Below are 25,813 nucleotides of genomic sequence, written 5' to 3'. Positions count from 1 at the left end.
AATGATAATATAGTGCAATGTACATACTAAGAACACATGTAGAAATCCTAGGTATGTTGTCTCACTTGGGCAGTAACTAGTAACTAGAAATTTCTTTAATTTCGTAGCCAGTTACTAGTAGCCAGTTACGAGTAGCCAACTTTCTTTCATCTCGTAGCCAGTTACTAGTAGCTATGTTTTCTTACTTCTCGTAGCCAGTTACTAGCAGCCAGTTACTAGTAGCTCACTTTACCTATCTACAAACTCATACGTAATTTTAACCTCATAGTTTAATGGTACAACATTGGTGCTTGTAGCTTGTAGCGTGAATGAAAAGCGCGGCTTTTTGCAGTGTTAGTTGGAAGTTTTCACTGATCAGCGAACATGTCTTGTTGCTTTATCTTAATTCTTAAATTTTTGAAGTGACATTGATAACAAATGTGTTGAGTAAAGCAAATGGCCCTATGAACGTAGCTATAAATTCTTTTATTTACTATTCTACATACTGTAATAATAAAAGATTTATAAACCTCACTACATTAAAAATAGATTTTCATGATAAAATACTGGTTTTGGCATCCGCGACATTGTGACGTTCAAAAGCAAAATCAACGCCTATATACATTTTCAAACAAATATTTTACTGTTAATCTCTTGAATTGAATTAGTTTTTGATTTATTATCATAAATAATCAAAACCTTTTCATATCAGTCAATACATATTTTAATAAACGAAACTTTGTCTTCGGTCAAAATTAAAAAAATATTGTGACCTAATCAAAAGGCTATAATTGTGTAATATTCGCAAAATATTTTCCGTAGTAAATCTTTCCGTATAAAAAGTTATTCTGTATCAAGACCAAGTCTTTCAAATGTGTGCATATCTGAACATTTACTTTCAATGAAATTGTATTGTTTCCTAAGAAAATCCATCGCGTACAGTGCTTCGCAATTCAGCAAAAATTAATGCCAATAATTTAACTTTACATGCGATCAACGTTTAAGAGTACATGAAACGTTTCCCTAAATATAGGATAAGACAAAAAGTAAATGTGATCTTAATACTTAAATAGTATTGGCTGTTGACAAAAAAAGAACATGCAATTTATAAAAAAAAAAAAACCAGCACCTGGCTAAAAGAGTTAAGATAAACATAGCATACAACCGATATCTAAATATATATATATACTTAAATAAGATTGTATGAAACAATAAGCTTTTTGTAGTTGTTTATTTTTATCAACGACATTATATCACATCTAATCTGTTTTTGAGTTCTATTTTAAACTCGTACAACAATTTGAGTTGCATCTACATAAAGATAAATGATATTCCGACAAATAATTCACTGGTAACTGAAACTGAATATGGTTTTACCTATCACATGTATGCAAAGATTACTGATTGTAAAATCAACACAACGCCCCAGGAGAAAAAAAACGGAACACTCTATTTTACGACACGCCATGTCCACTGTCAAAATGTTAGGTAGAAGGCTTCAAGGACATCATTACTATTCAATCGGTTTATCTGCCCCTCCTGTGGAGGTAGAGAGGCAGATTTTCTAAGATTCAATGCATTATGACCATTTTGGTCCCACCAAAGAACCTACACCCATTACCCAGGGGGCATGAATTTCACAATTGAGGTAGATGACTTCATGGACATCATAATCATGCATTCAGTTTTTCTCTTGCTTCTGTGGAAGTAGAGAAGAATAGTATCTCAGATTTAATACATTTTCAATGATATGGTCATATTTGCCCCGCCTTAGGTCATAAACGCCTGACAAAAGGGCCATGAATTTCACAATTCTGGTAGAGAATTTTATAAACATCATAGCCATGCTTTAAGTTTTTTCTAAAAATTTTATGAGACTACAGAAGATTTTCCAATATTTATTAACATGTTTAATATAACGGGCACATTGGCCCCGCCCTGGGGTCTAAACTCTTCCTACGAGGACCATGAATGGGGAGTAGCGAAGAGTTTAAAATTTAGTCCTTTCCTGCAGATTTTTAAGGTTATTAATATCACAATTTAGAATCCCCTTATCCTATAGATGTTTCTAACAAAAACATATTTACAGTGTTTGGTAGTGTTTAATAAAAAGTTAAAAATGTTAAATTGTAAACAGATGAAAACCGACGACGCACGAAGAGCAATAGATAACCTGAGTCACTCAGGTGGCATTAAAATTGAAAAAAAAAGAAATTATGACGTTATCATATAAAATGTTTTGGCTTTAAGGCACAGCACCAGTGGGATGGTGATGTGATAATATTTTGCTTTTATATGTTATTTAAAGTGTTATTTGACCTTTTGACATTAAAATCAATAAGAATTGCTTTGGTCATTAATACTTCAGATATCAAATTTCACTGCAATAATAATTTAGAACATCTATTTAATGTCATTATAAAATGAAACAGAAAAAATGGTTTAAAATTGTAATATTTACTGACTGATTTCAATTATGACTAAACGTTATAAGACGAGGTAGATAATATCTTGAATACAAGCATGAGCAATTTAAAAAGTTTGATCATAGAATTCACATGATACCTTCTATGAAGCAATTTTTAGAAAAACATATGCACAACGTGACATGCAGATAAGTGTAAACAATTAGAAACATTTTGTTGTTTAGTGTCAATTAAAATATTTTTAACAAAATCATTGTAAGTGGTATCAGTATAAGTTCAGAAATATAAAAAAGCAACTCTGCCATAATGATAAAATGAAGTACATCTTGTGTATGAAAGAATATTGGTTGAAATTTGATAATTAGCAATGGCCTGATCAAGTGTGGTATAAACACATAACTGTTTACGAAAAACATTAGAGGCTTTGCAATGAAAAATAAAACAATGTTTGACCAGTTAATGTTATTATAGTTTTCAACTGTAAAAATTGATACTGTCTCATTTTGGTTAAATAACAGTAGGTAAAGAATCCATACACCCAAAACACACGTTAACACAACTCTTAATGCAAACATATAAATACTGTGATATTTGTGTAGCTGCTGTCTGTATGGATTTGGAATAAACATACTTATAAAGTATATGCAGGCAATAACTAAGTATATATGTAAAAAGATGTGTGTTGAACATATATTTCTAAATTTTAAGGAAAGACCTTGTAAGATAAGAAATACCATTCCTATTTTTTCTGAATTTCTAAAATGCTTTATTTCTGAACAAAGTTTACTTCGGATGGGTTTCTTTTCTATCCCAACAAAGAAAATTGCTTCCCTGTGGCAAAAACAGGAACAAAAACGATTTAGAAATATACCATAAAACATCTGAACATAGAAACTCCATAAAAAGTAAATTTCAAAATTTCCCGAAAACGAATCACTCTGTGTACTTTTCTTCCAAACAATGGAGAAAGATAATGAGATGTAAACTGCAAAGAAGATAAAAATCATTGCTGTTAAGTACCATTTTTCTTTTCTGATATACGATTCTGTCTCGTCTCCTCCTAACAGACATTCCCCTCGGTCGACGTCAAATTCATCTAATCGAAGAGAAAGCGATTTAAAGAGGTCGATAGGTAAATAGCCACGATTGCATCTTATGGTTGTATCAGCACCATTCTTAATCAGGGTCTCTATAGCATCGAGACATTTCTTGGGATCTACCATGTGAATTATTAATGAATGTATTGGTGTGTTTCCATTGATATCTCTTACATTAGCTTTTAAATTACTCCTGGGCGTCGCAAAACGTCTAAATAGAAATGGAACAAATTTTAAAGATACACAAAATATCAACGCCATTTTGATAAAAGAAAATGAAGAAATAGTAATGGAACATTTCGGCTCGTCTTTTGTGTTTAACAGGATTTTAAGCATTTCTGCACTGTTTGCTAAATGAAGAGATGTCCTTCCTAGAACGTCTCGATGAAATGGATCAGCGCCCATCTGGATCAACATTTTAGCTGCAGGTATATTATCACACACGGCGGACACGTGCAAAGGACAAAATCGCAAGTAATTTTCATCGAATGAAGACAATATCTCCTTTCTGTTTTTAACTGATGAAACACCCCGGAAAATTGAATAAACGTCGATATTTTCTCCTCTGGCAATTGTATTTTGGAGTCTTGACATGTCGTTTTTGTAAATCGCATCGCAAATTTCTATGAAATCGGTCCATAACGGACCCCTTAAATCATCACTTTTGATTTCAGCCAAAAATATGTTCAATAGTTTACGCATAATATTTTTTTTTCGAATTGCCACGGGCAATGACAAGCTAATTTGATTTTTACGTTTTAAGTTGTCAGTAAGCATTTTGATTATTATGGGATTATTGATATTTAATGCCTCCTCCCATAAAAAACAAAAATATCTTTCAAAGTTAAAATCAGATTCCGACACTTCTGTTTTATTATATTTTTCGCGTCCGTATTTTAATAATACAGAAACAGCTTGTGCATTGTTTTTAGTAACTGCAATGACTAAAGGGTCTCTCATTTGAAAAACAAATGCACTTATATTTGCAGCTTTACTCAGTAGAAATGTTAACACCTCGGCTTCATTGAACCAGGTAGCAACACAGCATGGCGTCCAACCCAATATTTAGTCAATCTGATTAACATCCGCCCCCTTGTGAATCAAAAGCTCAGCAATATCACAACGGTTGGTGCCTGCTATTTTACATAGCAATGGAATGCCAAATTCGTCGTATGAATTTAAGTTTCCTCCTCCATCAATAAGCAATTTAACGATATCGATGTTTTCTCCTGAAACAGCTAAATGCAAAAGGTCTGTGAGAAGAGTGTGTCTGTATTTCTTTTCTGGTATTTTAAAGAACAATCTAAAGAGTTGGATACAACCCACGGCAGCTACCCAATGAATAAAAAGGTTTTTTTTCTGTTTTGTAACTCTTCTAACAGAGCAAATCTGTTTGCTACACTCACAAGTCGTTTTTTCATTAGTTCTTGCTGTTGTGGTGGTAAAAATGTTTCATTACATGTAACATTCTCTATATCTTTCAATGTCATTTGCTGTTTCTCTATGCAGAAAGCAAAATGCTCGATAAACTTTTCACAATGCATTGGCTCGCTTAAAAGAATATCCCGAAATCTTCCATTTCTTATTTCGTCTATAACTCTTTTGGAAAACACATCAAAAGATGACTGCTTCAAAAGTAAGATGCTTTCATCACATATTGGCATATTTATAAGCCGAACCCGATCTCTTATAAAATCAAGTTTACAGTGCTGCAGCATTATATCGGGAAACTGGGAACCAAAATGACATGCAATTGTTTCTTCTAGTTTGTCATGTTGAAACTTAAAAATGTTTGTCGTTTCAACGTAAGTACCAGCAACTGATTGCAAATGCCTATGAAGCGTTTTTCGGCTTATGTTTTCCGGTACTTCAAAAGCACGTAAAATCTTATTATAAGCCACAACTCTTCCCATTTCGCAATTGATATCAAACATCATTTGTAGTTCTTCTAAATAAAAAATAACTACAAGCACAAGGACACAATATACCTCTTTGTTTTCTTTTTGTAAACGATTAAGTTCTTCTTTGAAAATAATGTATGGGAACTGGAAAAACCTTGATTTCATTTTTAAAAATTCTTGATTTGTAGTAAATAGATTACATAACAATGGAAACGCAATTCACAGGAATATATGCTCAACATTTCATCTTCATTAAAGTTTTGACTTATTTTCCTTCGCTCTAAGTAATTTTCAAGCATCCTTTTTTTTTCATTGGAAGATAAAACTAAATCTTTCGATTCTAGATCAACGATTGTAGAGTTGAACACGGTTGGAAATAATACTAAACTCATGTCAGTGTACACCTGGCGACGTAAGGTACTCAATAATTTGACATTTTGGTCTTTAAAAACAACTTTGAGACGGTCATGTAACCTTCTCCACAATTCAACTGCAACGCTGTCAACTCTGTATTTTCCAACAATGTCATCCATTATGAAAAGTTGTTTTCGCCCAGGAAACCTGTGAAGAGGAATATCGTTAGGTGAACTTATCAAGACAATTTCGTATCCTCTTTTTTCAAAAAGAAGTGAAATGTATCTCATAGTTGTAGTTTTTACGATTCCAGAATTCCCGGTAATCATGACTGCACTGTTAGTGTTAAGTTCTTCTAAAACTGCTTTTGTACCCTGAGTTTCATAGAAATTTTCCACTTCAGCTCTCCATTCACCCAAAACATTTGCAGTGTTAACTGTAATATAAGTTATTTCCAAAATCAGAAATACTTTATTCTAAAATCAAAAATACTTTATTTTTTTTTAAGATTTGTAGAAAACGTATCAATGGTAACAAGTAAAAACAATACCTGTAAAATTTCATTGGTACACCATGGTATAAATTAAGAGGGTGTGCGGCCATCTTGTACATTTGAAGATAACAATGTAAACATATTGAACCTGCGTGTTTTTGCCCAAAACTATCCAAAAATGTTTCCAAAAGATATAAAAGCAAAAAAAAAATATGAAGTCCTACATGTTATTTTTGAAAGGTATGCATACAAGAATACGAAAATGCCTTTTTACTGCGGTAATACCTCAGAACAGCTGTCGAACTGCGCAGCTACAGTCTTATTTTGAAGATTTAAAAATCAGGAAAGATACGAAGGGGGTCCATTGGTGTTTTCTCTATAACCATTTGTTGAGAAAAATGCCTTAGCTTGCTAAAGTTGTAACTCTGTTTCAACGTAATGTACCCTATTCATAAAAGGGCCTCCAAAAACCACAAGAGATATTTGTCTGTGTCCATCGAGGTACATTGCAGGTATAGTTTCATTGCAATATGATGTATACTTTTTAAATTTAAGACAATTACTTTTTTGACCCCTGTTCCACTTCTAAATAGAATATACTTTATTTTATACTTCACGAACTAAAAAATCCCCCTAAAACAAACATGGGACAGGAATAGAGATGTATCTTAAATTCAAAACGGATCGTTTTGAATTGTCATTAATTTTTTTCAATGAAAATATAACGTCATTGTGTCTCCTTAGACACAGGGGTTCTAAGGATAGACTAGATTTTTCTTGTTCAAAAAATAAATCGCATGCCGACTGATAAAAATAGGATACCCTATTTTGAGGCGAAGTTACAACTTATAGGAGCAAGATTCAAACATTTTCTCAACAAATGGTAGACCACTTCAATGAAACCCATTCGTATTTGTTCAGATTTTTAAATCTTCAAAACAAGTCTGTATTTGCGCAGTTCGTCAGCTGTTCTGAATGATCGAAAAGGCAATTCCTGTTCTTGAATGCACACTTTTCAAACAAATTGACATGTATGACATTATATTTTATGCTTTTATATTTTCTAGCAACCCTTTTAGCCAGTTTCGGACAGAAGCACGCTAGTTCAAGAAATGTTTATATTCTTATCCTCGAATGTACAAGATGGCTGCACATCCCACACACTTAACCAAAATAGGAAAATTAGTTTAATCTGACCAAAACTTTGCAAAAACCGTTAAATCTAAATCTTACCTTTCCAGTTATAGTGAAATTGCATATCACCCCTTATGTCGCGGATTTCTTTCTGTATTTTACATAACAGATTTTCCTTGTCGCATCCCTCAAAGTCAAAAGACTCAATTTCACGAACAATGTTGTCTGTTAATCCGCAACTGATTTCCGAAAAAGCCTATAAATGATAGACAAGTTTTTGTTGACAAACACAATTTCAATCTATAATATTTACCTAATGCGTTTGGAAAAACCTTTGTTTTTATTTTTTAGTAAAGTTGTCTTATCAAATGAATATAATCTTTTACGATGAAGACATTTTCTAAAACAAAGGATAGTATAATTGAATAATGTAAAAGCAATTCAATAAAGTGTCAAAAATATCATGATTTGTGTTACAGTAAAGTACCACCAGATTTTAAAACGGGGATGTTGTTAAATAAACTATTTGTTAGTTAAGGAAAATACCAAACTTTTCTTTTTGGTCAGTTGAATTGTTTGAAATTTGCTATAATTTTATGCATCTGAAAAACAAAACATTAAAGTGTAAATCTTACATGTATCAGACTAGACTTCATTTTTCTGAATGTTTTGTCATTTATTCTTGGCTGTGATGCATGACAAAGTTTGTTTCTGTACACTTTGATTATCGTCAAATTGGCACCCAGTGTGTTTTCAAATTCCGGTGGAAGTGTGTCCCATCCACTGGATGGTGGTGGTATGAGACTGAGGTTCCGTAAGATACAAATCATCAACGTGGTATCGAAATCTTTTGAGGTCGTTGCTACAAAGTGATGATATAATTTTTTTAGACGGGCTTCATAAAATTGCTCAAATGAACAATAATATATAACTAAGCCGAGCTTGTTGCATAGCAACGAGGAGGTCTTCCGTTGTAACGTTGTGTCAAGAAATGATTGTTAATAAATCTGATTAAAACCACCCGCTTCTTCTTACATTTGTCAGGGCCTGATAGGAGGTCACCTGCATATGACCTTTACTTCTGACCAATCAGGACTTTAGGAAGTAAATTGGAACTAATCAAAAGACGACAAACAAATTTATTCATGCCTATTTCCTATGTAACCTCTAGACTGAATTGTCATGAGCTACACTTCTCATGAAACATTAAATGCATCTCTGTGATAAGTTGGGGTATAATTAAATTGTATGTAAATGTAGAGGTCAGGTGGGGATGACCTCTTATTGATAGCGATCATACCCTGACGAGTGTATGGAGAAGGAGGATGATTTTGATCGGACTGTATTATCAATATAATAATATTATAATTTATAAAATTATAATGTAATAACATTAAGTTTGAAACGAAATTCATTTTTATAGTATTATTTTCACAATAGGTAAGTTCTCTGTTTCATTTACTTCAGGATTTAATCATTCTAGGATAACAAAAAAACCCACAAACAAACAAAAAAACACATCATATATGTACATTTACTTAATTATTCCGACCAGAAAACCAATACGATAAATACGTTTATGTACAACCGATGAGGATACAAACTAGACTTTGTTCATAGTCAACGTGTACAACTCCTAATGCGGGGGAATCGACAAAGAGTATGGGGGAATGGATTCCAACTTTTAAGGGAGACGATTTTCTCCGCTTCGGTGACAGGAGTATATATATATATATATATATATATATATATATATATATATATATATATATATATATATATATATATATATATATATATATAATTTTTTTTCTAAATTGGTTTAAAATACTTTTTTCTCTTTATTTTTAAATGAGAGGGAAAACAAGAAACTACGAAACATCCGTATAACAATTAAACTAACATATTATCAATCTGCAAAACAAACTACGTACTCTTGTCAAACAAAGATAACGTCCACATGCCTAAAAATTAGGTATATTTTTTATCATACCTATTGTTAAAATTACTTTAAAGCATTTCTAAAATCTTCTAAAATGTGTTTTACATTACATATTTGTATAATAAACCTGGGTACTAAAGTAATCTCAATTCACATTTACGTTTATAAAAGTCCGTTGCATGTATCGAACGGATATATGAATTGCTTGTTCTTATAAAATTGTACAAATGTTAAGTTTAATGATGTGTTAAATCTACATATATATTCTGCATATATATCTTTTATGAATAATTTGTAATTTTGATTAGTATTTCAATAGATTACCTGATTTATTTGGCGATGATGGCATCGAAGGTAACTTGAATCCTGGAACCCTAACCAGAGTGTCCTGTGCATGAACATTGATAACTTTTTTGTTGACCAAGTCTTGGATAATCTTTACATTTTCATTTAGAATATTCGCCAATTCGTTCGGTGGAATTTTATCATCGAACACCTTCCTCACAGCTTTTGGAGCAACGTGTTGTATCAAGATATTAAGGATCCAAAAATTCCGATCTTCATTAGATATTGTGGATGTAATTTCAGTCATTTTAACTGCCAGCTACAAGTAACAAGTTTTCAAACTGAATATTTGATTGTAAGCTTTAAAATATTTTTTTTACCGATTTTTAAGTAAAAAATACAAATTTAGTACATTGTACTGTGTTGGAAAACGCTCTTAAAACAGATCGATTTCCAGACAATGTATACAAACTGATCCCATTATGACGGGGATGCATTTTGACACATATATTTTACAGTCACGGGATCAGTTTAGTATCACCTGATACGATAAAAAATAGTTCAGGTTCATATGACTTCATTTCTCGAAGAAATTAATAGTTATACCACTCAAAAAGTCAATTTATATAAAGAAATTAGAGCTAAATGTTTAGAGAAGCGGCGAAGGTTGAAAACCTTAACAAAAGAAATTAAGTTTAATTGAGTTGCTGAAATGCTTTTAGTTGCAGCTGATTGGACATTAAATGTTAAGGTAACTCACTCCTCATGTTTTGATTTCATTGCGCAGATGATCATTATATTTTAAATGAATATGATTTTATTTATTTAATCATCACAGATAGATTATTTTTTCATAATTACACAACATTTATAAAGAAAATCCATTTGAATTCAAGAAACAAACACGTTTTTTGGGGAACTATTTTTTCGTGCGGAAGGCTTTTTAGACGAAAATGACAGAAACAAGCAATTTTATGAATTTTCAATATACTTTTCTTTTTATTATACTTTATTCATTATTCACATTTTTAACATTTGATAGGTTTGTAAAATATTTTATAGGTTCTGTGTGACATGTACAAAATCAAATCTTGAGAATGTGATAGCCGTTTAGCATAAAATCATGCATATATATAGAACATGTCTGAATTTTTTTAAGCCAAATTTTCGAGAATTTTACATTTGAAGCCCTATATCTAAAATTTGACATCACTGACCCCCATGTAATATTATGTCAAAATGATACTGAATACATATTTAGGCAAACTGGATTAATCTTATAACATTCTTGATATTCAAAAAGTTTTTATTTCAATTCAAATTGTAACTATTATAGAAATTGTCTATTTTAAGTGCAAAAAGGTCACAAAAAAATTTATGCAGCTTTGTACAAATTTTTTTCGTAGTCCCTCTATTCAGTGTGCCCATTGTGCATAATTAAAAACAATATTTGAAGAAAAAGTTTGTTTAATCAAAAATACTGACAACAAATCCTAATCAGGATGAAATTGCATTTTAGGTGCAAAAAGGTCAAATTAAATGGGCCATAACTCAGAGGGATGGATACTGATCCCCCATTATCTTTGTATTTTTAAAGTTTGTTTTGTCTACAGATTTCAATGATATACTTCTCAAGAAAATCTTGATACAACAACATTGAGGAGTGGGATACCTTTACCTTCAATTTGCATTCTGTATTTACATAAGAATTTGATTTTTTTTCTAAACGGAAAGGGGGTTGTAGTGCGTCATATCTATTTAATAAAGTTTGTTCTTTAGGTCTTATTTCACTTCAATTTTTACACTGTCCAAAATAAGCTTTCTCAATGCAAATTTCTGATACAAGCCTGTTTTGAAAAAAAAGTAGAAAAGGAGTCAAGCTCTCCCCCAACCCCCTTCCTTTTGTTACAATGTTCTTTTTCCCCCAGATATGCCTAGACGTAGAGTTTGTCAACACAATCTGTTCATGTTTGACAGTGTAATAACGGTATATATTTAAGTTTTACCACCAAATGCATCTGATGAAAACACGAAAACGAGTGAATATTTATTTGTGTTTTTCAAACCAAAGATGTTTGATCCGAGGTATCTACCCGATGCGTGATGAACTTTGCCAAACACTTTCCGCTATGATGTTAATTAGTCAACCCAAGATCTTGGTTACCCCCGTTCTGGAAAGTTTATTTCATCAAAACAAGAATCGCGCATACAAGAAACGAATTGGCTCATTTTATTTATTCAGTTTTAGTCAAATCTTAATTTCTATGTATATTCTAAAAAAACATCCCGATAAGAAATTAGCATTTTATTTTTTCAATATTTTTCTTGATTAAATTTTATTTCATTAGAAGAATGCATTTTGATACTAACTCCAACTGAATTGTTTCGTACAAAGCAAATACACATGATGTAATTTTTTCAGTAGACCTCTTCACTCTCCCTGATCCTGTACTGAAATTGCCTACTAGATGTCGAATAAGAAAGAAAAGATTACTTACAATATATTAATATCATATTAGCTTGTGTACTGATGGAAAAATAGATCAAGGATATCCCTTTAAACATATCAATTTAACAACTGTCTACAACTTTTTTTTCAGATAAAATAACCTGCAAATTTTCAAAGAATATTTTTGTTTAAACACATATGTTGTTGTTGTTTGATTTTTTTTTTGCAAAGTAGTACGTGTTATAGTGTTACGAGTTGGATAAGTATATTAAGTACGTTTGATATATCTTGATGACAAAATAATTTGCTAAATTCATAAAAATGTTTTACATATATCCGGGTTAGTATCCATCTCATGTTTTAACTAGAAAATTAACAAATACAAATAGAGTGTATCGAGTCGTGCTTATATTGATTTTGATAAAACGAAAATGAAATGTTAGTTTATGACGAGACCAGAGACTACTGCATATATTCCTATGCTTTACTGTAAATGTAAATGATTTAAAAAGTAGCAATGTTGTAGATAAACATGTCATTACAGTTTAAAACCGTAACATATGCTTACCTTTTCAAGTCAAATTAATAGATACTGTCAACTTCATTATTTCCTTTCTGATGCGTGCCTATTCACACGTAAGCTATTTGTTACGATAGTAAAAGATGCAAATCAGTAATGCAATGTGATTGGTTAATTTTGTTTACCTGATAAATAACGTTTCAACTAGTCGAACATTAAAGTTACTACGTAATATCTAAACTGGTATTACTGTTAACGAACGTACTATTGAAAGTCCGTATTGTTTATTTCATTATAAAAAACATTAATAAGATACATGTTGTGTTACTTGATATATTAAAGAAAAATATGGTTCGAGCCTACAGGGATTATTGATGAATGTGCTGTACTCAGAAGTCTAATACTTTGCATCCCTTATTATTAGTCCCCTACCGGTTTTCACCGGAGGGGACTATAGCTTTCCTCTGCGTCCGTCAGTCTGTCCGTCTGTCTGTCCGTCCGTCCTTCTGTCTGTCCCACTTCAGTTTTCCACACTTTTTTACTTTTGCGTTTGACGAATAATATGAAATTTGCTGAACAGCTTCAAAATGTCAAACTACAGACCAAGTTTACACTTTTGTAGCGTCCGGTTGACATATTTTCGAGAAAATTATTTTTTTTATTTTCCAAATTTTTTAATGTTCGGGTTCGATATTCTGCATAACAGTGCATTGTTTTCACAATTTCCACAAACCGGTAGGGGACGTGTATTGCTTATGCAATACTCTCAGAATGCTTGTTTCATTATGTAATTAAGATTGTAAGCATCTATATGATTACTAATTTGGTTATTTTATTACATATAAAGTTATTGGATTTCACATATTTTAGATAACATTAATGATATACTGCTAGTAAAAAAGTAAGTAATAAGTTTTAGTCTTTGATTTGTGTTAAAAGTGTTTGTTTATAATTTATTATATTTGCTCTTTTCAAAATGGTGATTTTATAGTATAACACTTGAATTAAACAATTCACATTTTTGATTTTTTTTCATACTAGTAGTCTTTTACGCTTCTTTTTTAAAATAGAAATCTTGAAGTTAAAAGGTGTAAACCCATCTGAGCGTTTTGGCTCAGTCTATCTTCTGTGAGATCAACTGACCACTTTGACCAAGATCAACGTATAAGTAGCATGTGGGTCAGTTTAGTGCGTGTAATGCATGTTAATAAATGTCGCTATTTTGAATGATTTCTTAACAAAGTGAATTTATGTAATTTAAAAATACTCATTACGTTACAATTTCATTGAATTTATTTAAATTATCTACTAGAAATATATCATAAACACATGCATGCATGCAAATGTATATTTGAGCCGAGAAATTAATGTATTACTATCAACAATAGTACCTAGAATTTTTTTTTTCGAGAACACTTACTGGCAGACCTTTATTATGTATCAATCGATGTTTGTAAATTCATAAGCAAATATAGATATTTTTTCTATAGTTTTTAAAATCTTTTTTTCCTTTGGAAATGTGAATGTAAGGTCTATGTGGTACAAAATTGATACATAAAAATAAAATTGGTTCATTGTTGGTGTTACATACAATATATGGCCTACATCGTGAAATGACAATTTAAATTACAATTTAGATGATTAAAACATTTGTACAGCTAATATGATTGAGATGGTTTCATTGTTTCAGCATTGAATGATTATATGTCATATTCATTTTTAAACGTTTTACCTTAGAAACAACTTCAAAGTAACTTAATTAATTTAATTCATTAAAACTACCAAGAATGACCTTACAGTCACCTTTAAGTAAAAGCCTAAAGATGGATTTTTGTCGTGTGGTTATGTCTACCATAGTTATTGAAGTATATCCTAAAGTTGACCCACTTATAACGAAATATATATTCAAGCTTATTCATTCAAATTGTCATGTACCTTTGTCTGTGATAATTTTTATTCATTTTTCCCCCAGAGAATGGGTTTGTTTGCTTTGAAAAAACAACGCGGTAAATTATATAACTGCGCATTGGCAACATTATACCGGACGCGGAATGTACACAAGTACGTAAGCAAACATGTATTAGATGCACTGATTAAAAAGTAGAAAACAAACTCGTACGGCGATATATGTAATTACGATAAATTAATTTAAAATTACTTAATTAATCATTAGAAGATCATATTTGTAGTTGAATCATTTGTAAGTTATTGTAAGATATAAATTCATAAGCATATGTGCCTAGTTGATATTTCTCATTTTGTTCATTTCAGTTTATTATCGGGTAAGGAAAACATGTCTTTCATCGGACATTGAAAAAATTATGCAAGACGTAAGCAAGCAAATAAGAAGTATGTTTCTTTTTAATTCATAGTATATCGTCTTTTAACATTTCGAATCGTTCGTCAATTGACATCTATTGGGTTTGTTCCAATGAGTAAGGTAAATTAAGAGCAAAGTGCAATTAGAAAATAAACTAGAAACAATCTTGTTACGAGTAACGAGTAGGTCTTCCGTCCGATTTATTTTATATGATACAATGAAATATCGATACTCTCTGCTAAATCTTAGATCTCATTAAAACTATGTTTTTTTCTCAAAACCGGAATCGGACGAACAGAAGTGATTCATGAAAATAAAACCTGGTATTTCTTGTACAATTGCCTAGTGTACATCACTGTTTATCAGTCTAAATGAAACACCCCGAAAAATCACTTTATATGACAGGATCAATAATATATGCAGAATTTCAATGTCTTCACAACAATGTAAAATTCTCCCTAATACGAGACATTCGAATAAATGAAACCGTTATTCGTATAAAATTGCCTTATTAGGAACTTTGTGTATCATCATCAAGTAATTTGATTAATAAAAACGGGTCTTCTCAGCTGCTGCTTAATTTTTTCACTTTTATGGGTGACTATTTGTAGGTGAGAATAGTGTACCGGTAAAGGTCATTTATTTAATAAAGTTAACCAATTCTTACCTTGTGTTGTTACTTGTTTTGATAATTTTTCAATTTTATCCGGTCTGAGATTGTTTAGGTTTATCTAATATCCGGAGGGATATTTTTATAATGAGAAAGGCTTCGCGCCATACATCATGGTTTTCTGTTAACCGACTAAACAGGGCTTGGATGTTTATAAACTGTAAGTGTCATGTCTTTGCATTGCTAATAGTGTCGAATAATTACGTTACATTTTAAGTGCATCAGTTATTTTTACATGTCACATCATATTTACAGCAGAAATAGAGATTTGTGTATTGGCAGGACGTTAGCATTAAGTAAAACATAGATCGGACTATCTCATTATTTCTCTAGCATGATTTTATTCCAGATATTTTACAATTTGCTGTCTCGATAACTTACCTGAACTCTTTAGAAGTAAATTTGACATGTTATGATTGTTAGATTTTACAGCTAACATTATGTACATGAGTCACGCTCGATTTTTCTAAATTTGGCATAATGTGAAATGTGGATTGTCATGTTGATGTCTGTACATGTACTTATAAATGTTGTAACTTTTGTAGTTTCTCACCCTCTCCGAGGAGGCAATAAAACAACTCAAGCCTGAAGCTTGTTAATGCATATACCTTCCTTTTGTTCTCTGGTAAACCTTTATGTTGTAACGGTTGAAATTTTGACGGTCGGATGATGAACAGTGAAAGTAATCAATTCGTACCTGTACAGTTCTTTATTTTGTCTCCTTCAACCGGAAGCTTTGTCTACTCAATGATTCAAACATATAGGTGAGTCTAGTGAAGATTCACAGTTATGTATGTGACCAACAGAGGGCGCTTATCTTGTTTACTCCTTTGTGAATTGCGGCTGAATTAAAAACAAATGATTGTTTTGTTACTTATTTTTTTCCTCTTCCCTTCAGATGGGGACACGAGAGGAGAATATACAACAATAGATTAAACATGTTCTTTGCCAGTATGGTAGATTACTTTCACTCGAGCATCTGATAATGAGATCAACAAGACAATACAAAATACTCCAAATATTGTAACCGATTGTCACTGTTATAAAGCATTCCATTGAAGCCGCTAGAACCTTTAGGATTTCTCTTTCAAACTTTTATACTGCTTGTGTGCTCTTGTATTGTTGTTTTGATAATCTCGTTTAAGCTATTATTTATCTACAGTATACAAATACTAGTTTAATAATAGGACATATTTAATGTAAGTATTAAATAAGGTTACATAAAACGAAAGTAAATAAAACAATGATCCGCTGGTAATATTCATAATTTCTAGTGATGGACATCGATTCCAAATATGTTAATCGGTTAATCGCGATTTCTACCGACTGATTAACCAGTTACTTGTATCAAAATCGATTAAAAAAATATAACTCATTATTTTTTAATGATGGTCATTAATAACAAAGACAACAGGATATAAATATTCTGTTGATATGTATATCACAATATGATATAAAAGTTGTATCTCGTTATTAAACAATTTAGCAAACTCATTCAAATATTTTCCTCGACCAGATGTCGCAATTTTGTTTTGTTGTCAGTTCAACTTCTTATTGAAGCCAATTTGGGGTTTTAAAAAAAACCCAACGATATCAAAAACTCTTTATATTTAAGCTAGAGTTAATTTACAAAATGCACAAAATTTGCTATATATTTAGTTTGGTACAATAAACTACTATTTTGTAAGTTAAATATCAAAGGCTTTCACTTTTTAATTTTCCGTTTTTTATTTTTTATAACGTTCTCGTACAAAACTTTGCTTTGTCTTCACGTCAAAAATGCACAATGACAACACTCACCTAGCATACAGGGAAGAAATCGTTTAAAAGGTAAAATTTTCCGAAAAAAATCTTAATATTTTTTTGATTGATAAACGCTTGCCTACGACAAGTTCAAGTTCTTAGAACACAGTACACTCAAAACCGAAAATTATTAAATAACCAACGACAAGTGCAATAATGTAAAATATCCGGGTTTCCGTGTCGTTTGGAAAGCAGTCCCTCGATGTCTGACTCGACAACTTCTTTATAAGAGTCTTAGACTCAATGCTTGCCATGCATTGGTTCCAGATTGCTCTTAGGTATCTAAAGTTTCTAGTTTTCAAGAGCATTTATCGCTTTAATTTACACAAGATTCTGGGTTTTTTTCTAATTTAGATACATTTATTTTTTAACAAAAATGGAACTTTCTTCCGCATTTTAAGTCGGGTCTTGGTAAACATGTGTTTTATATTCGATGCTTTTCGTCGGCTTCTAATTACCTCCTCAAATTGTATTGAATCTTTCATATTTTCTGACTGTTCTTATTAATGAATAAGGAATCATTCGTTGAGTATCATGAGTTGACAATTCTGGTCGAGACGTTGTGAAACCCAACAAAGCCCAAAGGACTCTATGATAGATTTGACCACGCTTCGACCGAAATCATCATCTCTTAATATTCAGAGAATGATTCCTTTTACTTACTTTTATAAAACTTTCTGCAAATGTGCGATTTAATTTTAGAATATTGACATATGTATGTGATTTTCATTTCTTTTAATTATGCAAACCCCACTTGCACCCTGACAATACGTCATTTGATTTTATTGGACTGTACAATACAAAATCGATTTTTGTGCTACCACAGAGAAAGACTCAGTAAATATAAAAAAAAACAAAGTATTTTTGCGTTTGTTACAATAATTCTGTACCTTAGATTGTGGGGTCACAACATAAACAAGTTCCTTTACCCGTCGTTGCTGGAAATTTTAAAAGGTCGACGAGGATTACGTCAAACATAAAAAAGGGTTTGTGACGCGTGTTGTATTCCAGCCTTAATTAAATATATCTGGTATTTCTGTCATTGAGGAAATGATTTAATTCTTCTAGACATCTTAAACGTAATGTTTCGTCTGTGATAATTGTACAGATTCTTCGTACTCAGTTAAACGGGATATTGCGTTTTGTGTGTGAAGAATTGCACAATTTATCTAAAAGGCAGATATAACTACGTGTCTGTAGGTTTACAGTATATATCTGCTGTCAGCCATGATCCATTTTTATGATACAAAGATCTAAAATGGAAGTTCCTCGTGAGGTTTCTCAATCGTGTATTTTATTGATTCATTTAAAGTATTGGGCAATGGATAAAATTTCGTCTCTCTCTTGCGTCCAGAAAATGACACGATTGTCAAGATAGCGTTTCTAATTTGTGCTTAAATATGGGTAATATCTTTGGTATCAAACACTTTTTATATTCTCTCATAAAGTGTATTCTCCAAATACCCATCACTAAAGTGGCGTATGTCGGTGCAACTTTTGTCCTTATATCGGTTCCTTTTATTTGCAAATAGAAGTTAAAGCTGCTGTTCTCCAGAAGTTATTCCATTAAAAATGACTTCTTATAAGAACCGAGAATTCAGAACATTCGGATTTCTATCTAGTAATATATGGCTTCTAGTCCTAATATACATGTATGTGGGTAATTGTATAAAGACTAGTAACAAAGCAGCCGCCGAAAATTAATTAAGGATTAACAGTTTAAGAACTATTAATCAGAAAATTCATATCATCTCCTACGAAACTAGGTAATGATATACATAGAGGTTTTTATAATGTCTTGTAAGATATGTAATCTTTAAGTGCTCGATGCTGGTCCAGCGACGATAGGACGAATTTTCAAGTCATTTAAGGAGGTTCTTTCCTCTTCATTAGGGTTACCTTTTTATGTAACCTCTAGTCGTAAAGTTCGATTTCTACATCATATATTAATTCTTGTACATTTATATTTTACAATGCCAAATAAACTATACTGAATAAATTTCAAAATGAAAATTACATATTTACAGAATTTAGTTAGGAACTATATTTTGTGGCGCAAGGTTTTCAAGAAGAAAGTGAACAATTTTTCATAACGCAAAAGTTTTTGGGTACTGCTATTTTAGTTTCCTAATTTTTAGCGCAGACCACACTTCCAGATAGTTTGTGTATTACGATATATTTATACTGTTCTGAAAAACATATTCTATCGATATTTTTTGGCATATTTAGCTTTTATATCATAAAAGTCAAGTAAAACTTCACTCCAATTTTCGCCTAAAATAAGCTTATTTTATACCATATCTCAAATTTTTGCGAAGTGACCCCGATACTCTACATGAGACATTAAATGTATGTCTTTTTGTATGCAAAGTTTTGAAAAGATGGCTTTACCTATATTTTTTTTGTTTGCGTAATAATTTAATAACTACAAAATTCTGTAATAATCTAAACATTTTCTGTTATGTTCATTATTTCCTAGTATCTGAAGCCAACAGTAAAGGAAAGTTTTTTAAACTGTGACTTAGATATTACTTTTACTCTCATTACACTTGTTCAACTTTATACTGTATTAAAATTTAAAATTAAATAATCAATTTCCATGCCCAGTTTTAGCAATAATTTCAGGAAAATTATGTGACATGGGTCACATATAAAATAAATGAACATTTTGGGCCCCATCTTTATATCCAAGTGGTTTTCGGATGATTGACATTGCTAATAATTCAGGTGCAAACCTCTTAAATATATTCATGAATTTAGTTCACTGCATCTTGGTGTTCTTTCAATTTGTGAATTGGTAATCCATAGAAGTTACGTGACTTTACCTCAAACTTTTCAAAGTTATCAACTAATTTGTAGTAAAGTTTTCATGTTTTTTAATCAATTTCTCCAGTCTTTGAAATATTTGTCGATCCTGGTTGGTTGTTAATTTACGATTAAAACTTGAATTAAAGCTAGTCCGTTCAGCGTCATTTCTCTATATAATAGCGCTTATTTGAGCTTGTCTCGTAATATGCGCCGTTATCAAAGCTCTCCCCCGCAATAATCATCTTAATTTTATATCTACATAATGTGTCCGGGATTTTATTATCCATCGCATAGGGTTTGGTATTAAGGCACTTTATTTCCCGATTATCTCCCCTTTTTCATACAGCAGCGGAAAGAAAGGTTGATAATTTCAGGAGCCCAAAATATTTTTAAAATATCTAAATAGTTTTGAGCATTTATTATATTTATAACAGTTCATCAATGCAAACAAGTATCGAAGTCTAAAGCGGTTACTTTATTTCGCTCGATGACATAATTTTAGATTGATTGGAATAGATTTAAATGGGCATGGATGCTAGCCATTAGACCAGCCCTTTAACACGAGGACATTTGTCTAGATATGTGTACCTATTCTATATTTTAACTGTGAAAAGAATTAGTTTATCGTTTTAATAATTGAATTGGAAGTTTAAAATTAAAATAATTGGGATATTTTTTGAGCGAACATGCCAAAGGTCAAAAAAGGTCAAACTGAGGGGACAAAGGCCCTGGGGCCGAAGAATAAGAGGAAAAGAACTGAAAAAACCCGCGACGTGGGAACATCGTCCACGCAGGCAGAGAGTCTCTCCGAAGAAGTTCCGCAGATGATGGCACCAGTGACACTTCATGGTGACGCAGCCCCAGGAGCCCCTGGTGGCTTGGATGCTGCACCCATTCCAGGTAATGCACTCGCAACAGTTGCGTGTATTGAAGGTTGCATTCCGCCCCAATTAAACTCTGTGCAGTTTTCTCTGGGTCACAATGTTAACGCACAATTTAGACAGAAAATCATTCAGGGCAAATACATTGATTTGGCTACATTGTTAAAAAATTCTAACACTGATGATAGTGCAAATGACAGGGTTTTTGTCATGGGCAATGATGGTCAGCTTTGTTCAAGGTCAAAGTCTAGCATAAAAATTGTTACAATTGAAAAGTGGACCGATGCATTTTTAGTTTATGTGAGTATATTTACTGCTGTGCACAGTGACAAAACTCAAGATTTGTTGAAATACATGCATGACATTAGAGTAGGGGCAGGGAGATCAGTGGGGTGGAAGCAGTACGACGAGCAATTTAGGCTTAAAATGGCAATGGACCCATCCAAGTCATGGGCAGTAGTAGACTCAGAACTTTGGGTTATGTATATGGTGGGCCCTAGCAATTCTTCTCCAGTTTCAGGGTTCTATGGTGTCAATAAGTGCTATGCGTTCAATTTTCAAGGGTTTTGCATCAGAAATCCATGTTCATATTCACATGTGTGTATAAAATTTGGGCACGAGCATTCTATGTTGAACTGTCCAATGTTGGCTCATCCACGTAGACATGTGTCAAATTTCAGCCAACGCCTGCCTCGCCCATCAGGATATGGCTCTCCTCAAAGGTTTAGACAAGCGGGACCTCAATCACTCTCCACCACCAGACCAGCTCAGCAATTCTCGGGGTACAGGAATTTGGGACCTAGGGCATTCACCAATTAGGGTTGATAAAATCTCTAGAATTTTACAAGACTATCCAGTAAGGGAAGCTGCAAAGGAATTACTTGAGGGTTTATCAAAGGGGTTTAAATTAAATTATGTGGGGCCAAGGTTAGGTAGTTTTTCTAGAAATCTCGTGTCAGCAAATGAGCACAAAGATCAATTAGAAGAAAAGATTAACAAAGAAGTTGATGCAGGTCGGGTTATGGGTCCATTTTCTAATCCACCACTACCAAATATGCACATTTCCACAATAGGTTTAGTACCAAAATCAAGTGGAGGCTGGAGGATGATCACACATCTGTCTTACCCTCCTTCTCTTGGTATCAATGCATTTATAGATCCTCAATTATGTTCAGTAAAATATTCATCTTTTGATTCTGTTGTGGATATGATTGCAGAGTTGGGACAGGGTGCAGAACTGGGCAAAGTTGATATTAAAAATGCTTTTAGGTTACTTCCAATTTAGCCTGGGGACTTTGAGCTGTTGGGTTTTAAATTTCAAGGAAAATATTACTATGATAAATGTTTGCCAATGGGCTGTTCATTATCCTGTGCCATTTTTGAAAAGTTTTCAACATTTATAGAGTGGGTTACAGTTGAAAATTCAGGTTTAGATACTTTGTCGCAATATTTAGACGATTTTATTTTTGCCGGAAGTAAAGGTTCAGGAAATTGCTACAATTTGATGAGTTCATTTCAATCAATTTGCACAGAATGTGGTATTCATTTGGCAGTTGAAAAAACTCAAGGCCCAGTCACTTGTTTATTTTTTTTAGGTATAGAGATAGACACAGATCAAATGTGTATTAGGATACCTAGGGAAAAAATACTAGAGCTGAGAGGTTTATTAGAAGCCCTCATTGTTAGAAAAAAGGTCAAAGTTCGTACATTAGAATCATTGGTAGGAAAGCTTAATTTCTTTAGCAAAGCAGTCAGAGGTGGCCGAGCTTTTAACAGAAGGTTTTATGATGCAATGATAGGTATTTCAAATCCAGATTTTTATATTCGACTCAATTCAGCTGTTAAACAGGATATGACAATGTGGCTAAGTTTCTTGGTTGATTTTAATGGAAAAACTTATTTCCCCCAAAGGGAATGGACTAGTTCTAGGGTTCTTCAGTTGTTTACAGATAGTGCTGGCTCAGCAGGACTGGGATGTGGATGTTATTTTGGGGGTAGCTGGATTTATTATCAATGGCCTTGTTTTTGGAATAATCAGGCGGCTATTATGAGAGACATAACTTTTCTAGAGCTAGTGCCTATAGTATTGTCAGTGATGGTTTGGGGGGAGGCATTAAGTGGGAAAAAGGTGCAATTTCATACAGATAATATGGCTTTAGTTGCAATTCTGAACTCACAGTCATCAAAGTCACCAAGAATTATGTGTTTGCTAAGGCAACTGGTTTTATTTGTTATGAAATATAATATTACATTTAAAGCTAAGCATATAGCTGGTCTAGATAACAGTATAGCAGATGCAATTTCTCGTAAGCAGTGGAGGCGTTTTCGGAACCTTGCTCTTGTAGCCAGAAAAGACCCGGATCCAATTCCAGCAAGGTTTCACAGTTTGATCTTGGAAGTGAGGCCACTAGATTGTTAAATGCAGCAAATGCAGTTAACACCACATCTACATACATCACTGGAATTTCTGCATTTGAAAAGTTTAGGGTTCTAACCCAGTTGTCAGTTACCTGGCCCCCTCCTCTTGATCAGTTAGTAAATTTTATAGCATACCTGTCCCTAAATGGCTATTCAGATGCAACAGCAAGAGCTTACATATCTGCTATTGGGTACAGATGCAAGATTGAAGGTTTAATGGATAATACAAATAGGTTTATCGTAGCAAAACTCCTTCAGGGTTTTAAGCGTCTTAGAAATAGGGTGGACGGTAGATTACCCTTGACTGAGCACATGCTTGCTCAACTGATTAGGGTGCTGACTAGCATAGGCCATAACAAGTATGAAGCCACTTTGTTTTCGTCTGCCTATACCTTAACATTTTTTGCATTTCTAAGAGTTGGGGAACTGACTTTATCAAAAGGTAACAATTCAGAAGTTATATTAGGTATTCAAGATGTCAAGATTAAAGATAAACATTTACAAATAGTGTTAAGGCATTCCAAGACTGATCAGTTCAACAAGGGGGTAACAATTGTATTAAATAGTCATGCAGGCATTACATGTCCAGTGCATTGTATGATTGATTACATGCAAATTCGTCCAAAAATATCAGGCCCACTGTATTGTCATTTTGATGGCAAACCAATTACTAGGTATCAGTTTTCAGCAGTAATGGGTAAAGCTTTGGCAGTGTTGGGTTATAATAGTAAGTAATATACAACCCATTCCTTTAGGATAGGTGCAGCCACTGCTGCAGCTGAGAAAGGTTTATCAGATGAGGAAATAAAGCTTGCAGGGAGATGGAAGTCAAGTGCATTTCAAACTTATATCAGGTCTCCACTTACATGTTCCAAATAAATTTTGCAGGGCTAAGATGTTCAGTCTGGATAGTGGGATCCTCCATTGTAAGAAATGCAGGAATTGCAGCCTTAAGCAGGCCAGGGGGACAGGGCTTAGGACTCCAGACAAAAGAGATCGACATTTGGTGGCAGGGCTATGGGGGGTTGCGATTTGTTGATCTTGCCTGCAAGCTCAGATGGTTAGCCCAGTTTGAGAATCCACCTAATTTTATAGTTATCCATTGTGGTGCCAATGACATAGGGCAAGTAAAAACCCAAAAGTTGTTAGATAGGGTAAGGTGGGATTTACGTTTACTTGCTTCTATCTTCCCGAACACAAAACTAGTTTGGTCGTTCTTGCTGCCCAGGGTAGCATGGCGTTACTCAAAAAACGTCAGGGCGATGGAGCAGACACGAAACAGGGTCAACAGGGCAGCAGCCAAAGAAATCCTAGGTTGTGGGGGGAGGCTTCTTAGGCATACACAGTTTTTAGGAAAACCTAAACAACTGTACAGCCGGGATGGTGTACATCTGTCGGGTCTGGGGAACGACATTTATCTAAATAACCTACAGGGGGCATTGGAATATTTTGTCGAAAACAAGGAGGGAGTGGTTTTCCCAGTGAATTAAATTCTAGGGTCCTTACAAACATGTCCACAGTGGTGTTAAATTGAAGTTGCCTACCCCCACGAGGTGGCGGTGGGCACCTTTGGTGCCCAAAGGTGCCCATGTGGCGTAATTGTCACCTTCAATTTAACCATCCAACTGATCTTAGTATGTAGTGAGTTTGTTGTGGTTGATGTTGATGTATATAGATATATTATGTGGACTAATAAGACATTTGAGTAAAGAAAATCTAAATTATGTAATACAAATATATTATCAAATTTTGTGTTGAATTGTGTCCGTAGCACGATTGCGGTCAACCCAGCGTGCTACTTTTCCCAGCAGGGAGGGCATAAAATGTTGATGTAGGGGGTATGCCATGTTGTCGGCTACCCCATTGTTGTAACAATTTTTTGACCACTGTGGACATTACCTGCCAACTTAATAAATCAGTTCATAAACACTTGTGTTGTTGAAAATATACTTATATAAGGTCTTTGATAATCGAGTTTATTCATAATTATTACACTGCTTCCTCTGTCGGTTTCTTTTATAATCAATGCAAGATAACGCTTCATTTCTATGGGCATTCTTCCGATGCTATAGACTTCCTCTCGGAATATGCAGTTTAACTCCTCCATGTTGTCAATAATTACCTCAGTGAGGTTGTCATACTTGATACAAATTTTAGAAATTTTCTATGAAAATTCTTCCAAAATCCGTTCAATTCTACTACTGTTTTTGATCGGGATTGTGACATTCTCAATTCGTAAGCAAATTAAAAAAACCCACAAAAAATTGGTACAATTTTTAAACAATTTCTATAAGTAATTATTTAAAAAAATCAAATTCGATCATATTAACTAA

At 33.0% G+C, this 25,813-nt stretch overlaps 2 protein-coding genes across 2 annotated transcripts; one reads left to right on the top strand and one right to left on the bottom strand.

Moving 5' to 3' along the window:
• Nucleotides 1–4,166: 4,166 nt before the first annotated feature.
• LOC128184024 (uncharacterized) lies at nucleotides 4,167–9,923 on the bottom strand. Its single transcript, XM_052853306.1, has 4 exons — nucleotides 9,651–9,923; nucleotides 8,020–8,246; nucleotides 7,484–7,640; nucleotides 4,167–6,193 (listed from the first exon to the last, which is right to left on the bottom strand). Exons 1-4 carry the CDS (start codon nucleotides 9,916–9,918, stop codon nucleotides 5,571–5,573), a joined length of 1,275 nt encoding a protein of 424 aa, XP_052709266.1. The 5' UTR covers nucleotides 9,919–9,923; the 3' UTR covers nucleotides 4,167–5,570.
• Nucleotides 9,924–20,595: 10,672 nt separating this feature from the next.
• LOC128184026 (uncharacterized) lies at nucleotides 20,596–25,440 on the top strand. Its single transcript, XM_052853308.1, has 2 exons — nucleotides 20,596–21,081; nucleotides 24,369–25,440. The coding sequence occupies exons 1-2, from the start codon at nucleotides 20,868–20,870 to the stop codon at nucleotides 24,968–24,970; spliced, it is 816 nt and encodes a 271-aa protein (XP_052709268.1). The 5' UTR covers nucleotides 20,596–20,867; the 3' UTR covers nucleotides 24,971–25,440.
• The last annotated feature ends 373 nt before the right edge of the window (nucleotides 25,441–25,813 follow it).

The sequence above is a fragment of the Crassostrea angulata genome, chromosome 5 (assembly GCF_025612915.1).
Source record: "Crassostrea angulata isolate pt1a10 chromosome 5, ASM2561291v2, whole genome shotgun sequence".
Taxonomy (NCBI): Eukaryota; Metazoa; Mollusca; class Bivalvia; order Ostreida; family Ostreidae; genus Magallana; species Magallana angulata.
This window is presented reverse-complemented; position numbering and strand designations above follow the sequence as displayed.

Bases quoted from the DNA above. Each gene is read 5' to 3' on its own strand.
- LOC128184024 (XM_052853306.1), bottom strand. From the start codon at position 9,918: ATGACTGAAATTACATCCACAATATCTAATGAAGATCGGAATTTTTGG. The intron at 7,641-8,019 runs GTAAGATTTACA...TATCATTTATAG, and splicing joins TGAAGTCTAGTCTGATACAT to GCTTTTTCGGAAATCAGTTG. The intron at 6,194-7,483 runs GTAAGATTTAGA...CTTATATTACAG, and splicing joins ATTTCACTATAACTGGAAAG to TTAACACTGCAAATGTTTTG.
- LOC128184026 (XM_052853308.1), top strand. From the start codon at position 20,868: ATGCCAAAGGTCAAAAAAGGTCAAACTGAGGGGACAAAGGCCCTGGGG. The intron at 21,082-24,368 runs GTAATGCACTCG...TAAATTTTGCAG, and splicing joins GGATGCTGCACCCATTCCAG to GGCTAAGATGTTCAGTCTGG.